Raw genomic sequence first — 9,129 nt, forward strand, 5'->3', positions numbered from 1 at the left:
GCATTCTGTTTGTTTGCTTTATTTTGCAAAAGCACAAATCTTGTTTTTATTGTGAGTGTGCAAAATGTTTCAGCTGTTCGATCGCATCGGCGCCTCGCACGCACACACCCCACATATTCTAGCAATTCAAACTTACATCGCAGTCTGTTCATTATCAAAATAAAATAGTCAGCCAAACACATAAAAGGTTACTCTGGTCAGTTTAAATAGACCGTAGTATACCGGTCCTCTCTGCTGTTATGCCAAGGACTTTTTTGCTCATGTGAAGAGGATGATCTTTTCCGTCTATATGCGAATGCGTGTAAAGTACAAGCCTAGTTTACATTATAAATAATAGTTTAACATTCAAATACATTGCGAATATGGAAACATTTGGATTTGTGCTGAATGAGATGTGAGTAATTACCTCCAAATACATCTAGCCAAACCTGCGCTCGCTCTGTCTCGTATGCACGCATGCACTGTCACGATCTAATGCACTGTAAATGGCCCTACGTGAAAAATTAATTGCCCCTCCTCTTAAATCATGAAAGAACTGTGATTAACCACATTATTTTAGAAAGCTGAGTTAAATTTCACTAGCCACACGCAGGCCTGATTACTGTCAGACCTGTTGAATCAAGAAATCACTTAAATAGAGCCTGTCTGACAAAGTGAAGCATTCTTAAAGAGCAACACATCATGCATCGATCTAAAGAAATTCAAGAACAGATGAGAAACAAAATAGTTGACATGTATCAGTCTGGAAAGGGTTATGAAGCCATTTCTAAGGCTTTGGGACTCCAACGAACCACGGTCAGAGCCGTTATCCACAAATGGAGAAAATTTGTAACAGTGGTGAACCTTCCCAGGACTGGCCAGCCTACCAAAATTACTCCAAGAGCGCAACGACGCTACTACGCTACGTTACTATGGCACTGATCCAGGAGGTCATAAAAGAACCCAGAACAACATCTAAAGAACTGCAGGCCTCACTTACCTCAATTAAGGTCAGTGTTCATGATTCAACAATAAGAAAGAGACTGGGCAAAAACGGCATCCATGGGAGAGTTCCAAGACAAAAGCCACTGCTGACCAAAAAGAACACAAAGGCTTGTCTCATATTTGCCAAAAATATCTTGTTTATCCCCAAGAATGTTGGGCAAATGTTCTGTGGACTGATGAGACAAAAGTTTAACTTTTTGGAAGGTGTGTGTCCCGTTACAAATTTTAAATTGTAATAATATTTTGCGATAAATCCAGCCTTATTTTTATACATAATTACATAAAAAACTTCAAGCAATATTTACTTAATTGAGAAATACTGAAAGACTACATTCCATTGTTTGATTCGCTTAGTTAATATTTATAATAATAAGTGCTAATATTAATCTATTATTATTTAAATTAAATGGTCTTACATTTTACAATAGATTTGTTAAAAACTAATTATTTAGTATCAGAATTGAGAATTGTAAAATTTCACCAGTATTGGCACTGACTACTAAATCTTTTTTGAAATTTTGTGATTGTAATTCCTCAGGTAAGGACAGTGTCAGTGCAGGAGCTGTGGATGTAGAGGATTTTATCAAGACTTTTGAAGATGTACCTGCAGTGCAGGTAATGCATCTTTAATTGAAAAGATCATGCTATTTATCATGGACTCCTTGCATTTAAACACATGATGCAAGAAATAAATATGCTGTTCGTTTTCAGATATATTCCAGTAAGGAGTTGGAGGACTCCATGAATAAGATCCGTGAAATTCTGTCAGATGACAAGCAAGACTGGGAACACCGTGTCACTGCTGTAAGTTATTCCTGATCAGTTTCACTGATACTTTTGTCGACATTGTGCGCACTCCAACTTGAAGAATGTGTCTTCAGCGAGGCACTAAAGGAACTTATCATGTATTTAGCTGAAGAAAGTGCGGTCACTGCTTCTGGCTGGTGCAACCGAACACGAGGGTTTCCTTCAACATCTCCGGCTTTTAGAAGGTGCCTTCAAGTTGTCGGCTAAAGATCTTCGGTCCCAAGTGGTTCGAGAAGCCTGTATCACATTAGGGTATGAAGCCATTCTTTCTTACCATTTTTCTTCCAGTCTCTGTTAGGATGTTTATTTAATATAGTGTTAAAAGTGTGACATCGATTACCAAAATCGACTTGTTTAGAGTCAGCTAGTGGGATGCCACCTTTAGATGTTCATTGATCAAAGTCACACTTCAGCAGCAGGCCAATTTTTCACAAATCCAGTCTTATAGGTATTTCATCATATTCCGCTTCATGTTTTTATCTCAAATATCATTGGGATACAGCTTTAAAAAGTGCTGTTTAAAGGGGCAAATTAAGCTGTTGTGCGGGTCTCTGTGATTGAGCATGGCTCAGTATGGGTCTTTAATTATTCTGGGTCTTAATGTGTTTCTAATGAAGTGGAACCGAGCTGACTGGAGCGTACAGGACAGCTCTTCTGCTAAAGTGCAGCCACTTGATGGATATCTAAACAAGTCCCATGCCTTAATGTCACGCAAATTTGATTAATTTCCATCTAGACCCAAAGTTAACGTATACTTATATTCATGTTTTGTTGATTGGTGGGTTTTGCTGTCTCTCAGGCATCTGTCTTCAGTGCTGGGGAATAAATTTGATCACGGGGCTGAAAGCATCATGCCTACGCTACTCAACTTGGTGCCCAACAGCGCCAAAGTTATAGCCACATCTGGAGTGGCAGCCATCCGACTCATCTTGCGAGTGAGTTCTGATGAAAAGACAATTTTTAAAAAATGCTCTACATTTTACTTTTTTCTCTTCTTTTCACATGTATTAGTGCGTTAAGTAGCCTCTATATAAAAAAAATATACATAAATAAAAAAGAGTGACAATAACTCTGTTCCAAAAACTGCCTGGCTGTCTACTGTCTACAGTAGCTTATATGAAGTAACTCAGTTTTGATATTGGCATGTTGCTCAGAAAACAACACAATAAATCAATAAGCAAAAAAAAATAAAATAAATATATATATATATAGTTAATTGAAAGCTTCCTTAGTATTTGGCCAAAAAATAGGAACCTTTTGGAACAGACACTACATTAGAGCTATAAAGCCTTAAAGGGCTAGGTAGGACATTTTCCTCACTATGTATTTAATGACCCTTTCAGAGGCTTCAGCATTGCGTTTTTGTAATATTTTTATCAAATGTGTCAGTTAAGACATTTATAATGTTACAAAAGTTTTTCCATTTCAAATAAATTTTGCTGTTTTGAAAGTTCTACTCATCAAAAAATTCTGAAAAAATTGTATATTGATTTACACAAAAATGCAGCACAGCTGTTTTCAACATTGATAATAATAATAATTTGAAGAGATGTTACTTAACACCAAATCAGGATATTAGAATGATTTCTGAATGTTGCTCTGAAGACTGGAGAAAAGTCAGCTTTGCCATCACAGAAATAAATGACATTTTATAATACATTCAAATAGAAAACAGTTTTTATAAATTGTAATAATACTTCACAATAATACTGTTTTAGTGTATTTTGGATCAAATAAATGCAGCCTTGGTGAGCATAAGAGACTTCTTTCAAAAACACAATCTTACCAACCCCAAACTTTTGAACACAGATATATATGCTATTCTATATTTTATTTCTTTGTTTAATATTCTAGCACCAAGATTTGTAATGATTTTTTTTGTCTTTCTCAGCAAACACACTTCCCACGCCTTATCCCGATCATCACCAGCAACTGCACTTCTAAATCTGTGGCTGTTCGAAGGTAAACTATAGCTTCCTGAGAAAACTGTTTGCAAATCTTTTTTTTTTGCAGAGCATAAATTAGAAAAGCATTGTCTTCTAATACAAATACTTTTTCAATTTCACCCCATCAGACGGTGTTTTGAGTTTTTAGACCTGTTATTGCAAGAATGGCAGACACACACTCTAGAGAGGTGAGTAGAAAATTATTGATGTTGTATTGAAAATGAAGTTATTAGTTGTTGTGAAGTGCTTTTTGCTCAGGATGCATCTCATAGAATTTAGTATGTGCATGAGTTTGTGTTTATTCCTTCTGCGGACAAATTATCATACCCTCCCTTTCCTGTTTTTGTGACATTTAACTGGTGAAAACGTGTTACTTATCAAAGCTCGGCTGAACGGGCAACTGATGATTCTTTTCGCGGGTTGAATTGATGAGCCAGGGATGTGTGGCAACCATGCATCCCAGCCGTTTCCATGGCAATATAGCCAAGAGCTCTTTTATAAGGAGGTCTGGACTCCCCTTATCTTGTCTTTCCCACTGTGCCGCCTTTGGAGAACTGAGAAAAAGGTCTGGTGTCTGGTCCAGAAAGTTTCAAAGGAGACAGAGTGAATTCACTGTTGGTTCTGCAGACTGTAAGAAACAGAAGTATTCATCATGTTTCCCTACTACCCCAGGCATGTGGCGGTTCTCACTGAGACCATCAAGAAGGGGATCCATGACGCTGACTCAGAGGCCAGATCTGTGGCCAGAAAGTAAGTCAGTTTGCCTTTTTGTTTTGTTTGGTTAGATGTTGCATAACCAGTACTTTGAAATGTTCATTTATGTATTATTTGATTTGATAATGCATTTAACGTTTGTATTAGTCTTCATAATTTCTGTGTTTTTTTTTTTGAGGATGTTCATTTGTTTTGTAGGTGTTACTGGGGATTCCATGGCCATTACAGTCGAGAGGCAGAGCACCTGTTTCAGGCGTTGGAGTCGACCTATCAGAAAGCCCTCCAATCTCACCTCAAGAGTTCTGACAGCATAGTGTCTCTACCGCAGTCTGACCGCTCCTCCTCAAGCTCACAGGAGAGCCTCAAGTGAGACATGCACACATTTCACTACCACCATACATGAATTGGTACATCTTTACAAAATAGTTCATACAAAAGCAAACATTGTATCTGCATTGTTGTTTTGACTATATTTTCACATATAGCTATATATACTTTAAACTACTGTTCAATCGTTTGGGTTATGTTTTTTTTTGTTTTTATATTTATATTTTAAATAAATGCAGTTCTTTTGAACTTTCTATTCATCAAATAATCCTGAAAAAATTTTATCACATTTCCCACAAAAATATTTAGTAGCACAACTGTTTTCAAAAAAGTTATAATAGTTTTTTAAACATCAAATCAGCATATTAGAATGATTTCTGAAGGACCGTGTGACACTAAAGAATGGAGTAATGGCTGCTGGAAATTCAGCTTTGCCCTCACAAGAATAAAGTACATATTCAAATATATTAAAATAAAAAACAGTTAATTTTACATTTTAATGGTATTTGACAATATAACTGGTCTTTTATATGTCTTTTATAAAGTCTTTTAATGCATTTTAGATTAAATAAATTCAGCCTTGGTCAGCAAAAGAGTCTTTCTGACTCTTCTGGTCTTACTGAACCCAAACTTTTGAATGGTAATGTATAACTATGTAGTTCAGTGATTTTAAATAATACTGCTGGCTCTGTGGTGGTTGCTATCCCATGCTATCAAAAACTGTGAGTTATGGCTGTCCCTGTTGAAGCTGCTGAAATATTTGCCAGCTGGCTGATGACAGATTGTTGATTATGCTTCCTAGCATGCTGAGCATGAAGCAGTTATCTCATCTTCAATATTAGACTGCAGCATCTGTTACATTGTCTCCTTGTTGTTCTGTGAAATCATCTTGTGTTAGCATCAGTGTGATGAGTGACAGCTCTAATGATCACAATCTGCTATCAAAAGCAGCAAACACTATTCACACAATATAAACATTTGCTTCCTAAATAAAAATTACTGATTAATTTCATTGCCATTTTATTCACTCTATTCTTATTGTACTGCTGTTGCTAAAATCTTTTTAATTACATTCTTGCAGTCGACCGCTGTCAGTGAAGAGTGTCATTGGAGGCCCTGCTACAAGAAGTAAGTAAAGTAACACTTTTTTACTGATGCTTAGCACTGATGTATACATGTAAACAAGCATGCCATTTTGCCTTGTCTGTAACTCTTGTCTGTGTAACGTTTTCTCAGGTAAAGTGATCAGCTCTAGGGTGTCCTCAACCCCTGGTGCCCTCCAGCGTTCCCGCAGCGACATAGACGTGAATGCCGCCTCCAGTGCCAAATCTCGCATGTCCACTGCAACCTCCCCATCTCCCTTGAGCTCTGCTGCAGCTCTGCCTCCAGGCTCCTACGCCTCCCTGGGTGAGACCCCATCACACTCTATCCATCTTTTCTCCTCTTTCATCCTTAATTAGGAATTTTAATAAAACAGCCATAAAAATCAGTGGCTTTTATGGCTGCAGCGGCCCATTAATAAAACTGATGGGCACCATAGATGCTATTAAGCTGCTCTGTGATGAGGAACAAACGACGAGTGTGTGCCACAGATTTATCATCCCATAAGGGTTTTTTTTTTTTAAATGAAAGTTTAGTCTAGTTATTTTAAAAGCGAGAATAATATTTTTATAAAACGGATTGTTATGACTTTAAATTCTGATCGGATAAGACTGTGTTTGGAGTAACTTAGATATTACTTCCTGGAATAGTAGTATTATTAATAATAATAAAATTAATTATTCAACATGTCTTTTGTAATTTCTTGGCTAAGTATTGCTTATAATTTCTTTCTTTTCTTTTTTTTTTTTGAGCTACATTTTCATTTATCATATTGCTCTTTTTGTCATCTTATTAAAGCAGGAAGCCACACCTTTTGCACTACAGTGTAAAATCATTGTAACACATTATTTTGTGGCTTATTACTTCAATGAAAAAATCTTTTGGTTTTCTCAATATTAGTTTTTCAGCAGAGGGCAGAAGAGAAGGTTGGAGCTTTATAATGAATTGGTCCTCGTGAGAAATATTCCATATTCGTCCAAGAACTCACCACTTAACGTTTGACCACTAACTTTCTTTGTTACTTTTGTCTTTATAATATTTTCTCTGTACTGTTTTCTAATCCCATGATTCCTTATGAATGATCAAAGAGATTTTATTTCCTTACCCACAGTCACACTCACTAGCTCCCACGTGCTTCTGTGCAAAGCCTGTTTCTGAGCAGATCCCTGTCTTCCACGCTTCCATGGGCTTAACTGACTCTAACCTCTGCCTCTTATGCCTCTCCTCTCCTCCACCCTGCACTCCCCTGCTTTTATTTTTGTGTTTTTGCCCCAAAGACGGTGCACCTGGTAAAATAGATGGTAAGATGTGTGTGTGTGTGTGTGTGTGAGTGTGAATGTCCACGCTCTGTGCTGTCGGAGGGATTCGAGCAGTGATTTTTGTCCCATTTGTCGATAATCAACTGTACACCTGGCGATCTGACTATGCTAGTGGTCTGCATGACCTGTTTGCATGATATAGCCCCCCCTCTTCTTGACAATAAATATCAACAGTAGTTCAGTGTGATGAAAATGGTCCCTTGTACTTCCTATTATCTGTTATGTGTCACTGGTACTTGTATGCCTTGAAAACAGTCGTTAAAATTAATTGGCCAAAAGTGTGGGAACCATGTATACAGGTGTGGTAATGGTTTAGTTTATGCTTTCTTCTGAGATTAGCATAGAGAACATACAAAATCGCTGTTCCATACAGGAATCACAGTTTCATACAGGAAATTTGTGTCAAAAAAATAAATGTATTGTTTTGGTTTACAAGATCTCAGTAGCTGCACTACCGTTCAAAAGGTTGGTAAGATTTTTTTATATATTTTTGCAGAATTTCTCTTATGCTTCATTTATTTAAAAAAATACAGTACAAATAGAAAGATTGTGAAATATACTTGCATTTTAAAATAACTGTTTTCATTGCAGCCATTACTCTAAACTTCAGTGTCACCTGATCCCTCAGAAATAAATCTAATATGTTAATCTGGTTCTCAAGAAACATTTCTTATTTTTTATCAATTTTTAAAACTGTTGTGCTGCTTAATATTTTTGTGGAAACCATGATACATTTTTTTAGGTGTCTTGATGAATAGAAATTTCAAAACAACAGCATTTATTTGAAATTGAAATCTTTTGCAATGTTATAAATGTCTTTACTGTCACTTTTGGTCAATTTAATGCATCCATGATGAACAAAAGTATACATTTTCCAAAAAGAAAATTTTATTGACCCCCAAACATTTGAATGGTAGTGTATGATTTGATAAATATGTTTGCTCAAGAGCTAATAATATTCTGTGTTGCGTTTATTTGTACACCAGTCTTCTCAGTAGAGCATGCCATGTAATTCCTTTCAGTCAGTATATTTTGATTGTTTTCATCAGGGAAATCTCTTTGTTTGTCCTCATCCCTTGTTGTTAAAACCTCAGTCTGTCTGTTTTTGTGTCAGTCACTCTAAATCTCTCCCTTCCTCTCAGGCATTTTGTCACCTCATCTCACGCTCTGTTTTTTTTTTACCTACAGGTCGTGTGCGGACGAGAAGGCAGAGCTCAGGGAGTACGGTCAGCGCCAACAGCACTGTTACAGACAGCCGTGGTCGAAGCAGAGCTAAAGTGGTCTCTCAGTCCCAACGTAAGTGTCTGTGTGAATGGATTTTTTTAAAGAACCATAGCATGGTATTGTTTATAATCTACCATGGCTTTAGTACTAAAAGCTTTAGTGTTACAGTGGGTACGGAAAGTATTCAGACCCCCTTAAATTTTTCACTCTTTGTTATATTGCAGCCATTTGCTAAAATCATTTAAGTTAATTTTTTTTCCTCAATTTTAAAGAACCATAGCATGGTATTGTTTATAATCTACCATGGCTTTAGTACTAAAAGCTTTAGTGTTATATTGTGCATATGTTGCAGTGTTAATTTTTGTTAATAAAATTAACAAACACTATTACATGGCTCTCTGAAATACTTTATTCTGATCATTCATTCTGCTGTCTCAACATTCAGCTGGCATATATTTACATATAATGGCCACTAAACTGTATTTTTAAGCTGCTATATACAGCTATGAAAATTTCATGTCTCATATCACTCCACAATTTCTTTGTTTTGACAATAAAATTGACAGTTTTGATTGTGGCATTATAATAATAACAATTAAGTTATTATTTTTATTTCTGTAATTAAGAAATTAATTAAAATTTGTATATATATATATATATATATATATATATATATATATATATATATATATATACACAGAGGTGTG

The 9,129-nt window shown here is 36.1% G+C and overlaps 1 protein-coding gene across 1 annotated transcript in view; it reads left to right on the plus strand.

Annotated features, from left to right (window-relative positions):
- LOC107596084 (CLIP-associating protein 1-like) overlaps positions 1-9,129 on the plus strand; it is a 77,824-nt gene that overhangs the window by 46,848 nt on the left and 21,847 nt on the right. The window contains exons 9-20 of the mRNA XM_016286702.1: positions 1,523-1,599; positions 1,696-1,788; positions 1,898-2,043; positions 2,591-2,726; positions 3,683-3,753; positions 3,866-3,925; positions 4,410-4,487; positions 4,650-4,817; positions 5,860-5,906; positions 6,015-6,185; positions 7,157-7,180; positions 8,387-8,494. Coding sequence (XP_016142188.1) covers positions 1,523-1,599; positions 1,696-1,788; positions 1,898-2,043; positions 2,591-2,726; positions 3,683-3,753; positions 3,866-3,925; positions 4,410-4,487; positions 4,650-4,817; positions 5,860-5,906; positions 6,015-6,185; positions 7,157-7,180; positions 8,387-8,494 — 1,179 coding nt within the window. The remainder of the gene's footprint in view (positions 1-1,522; positions 1,600-1,695; positions 1,789-1,897; positions 2,044-2,590; positions 2,727-3,682; positions 3,754-3,865; positions 3,926-4,409; positions 4,488-4,649; positions 4,818-5,859; positions 5,907-6,014; positions 6,186-7,156; positions 7,181-8,386; positions 8,495-9,129) is intronic.

This window comes from Sinocyclocheilus grahami, unplaced genomic scaffold (assembly GCF_001515645.1).
Source record: "Sinocyclocheilus grahami isolate Dianchi unplaced genomic scaffold, SAMN03320097.WGS_v1.1 scaffold214.1, whole genome shotgun sequence".
Lineage (NCBI taxonomy): Eukaryota > Metazoa > Chordata > Actinopteri > Cypriniformes > Cyprinidae > Sinocyclocheilus > Sinocyclocheilus grahami.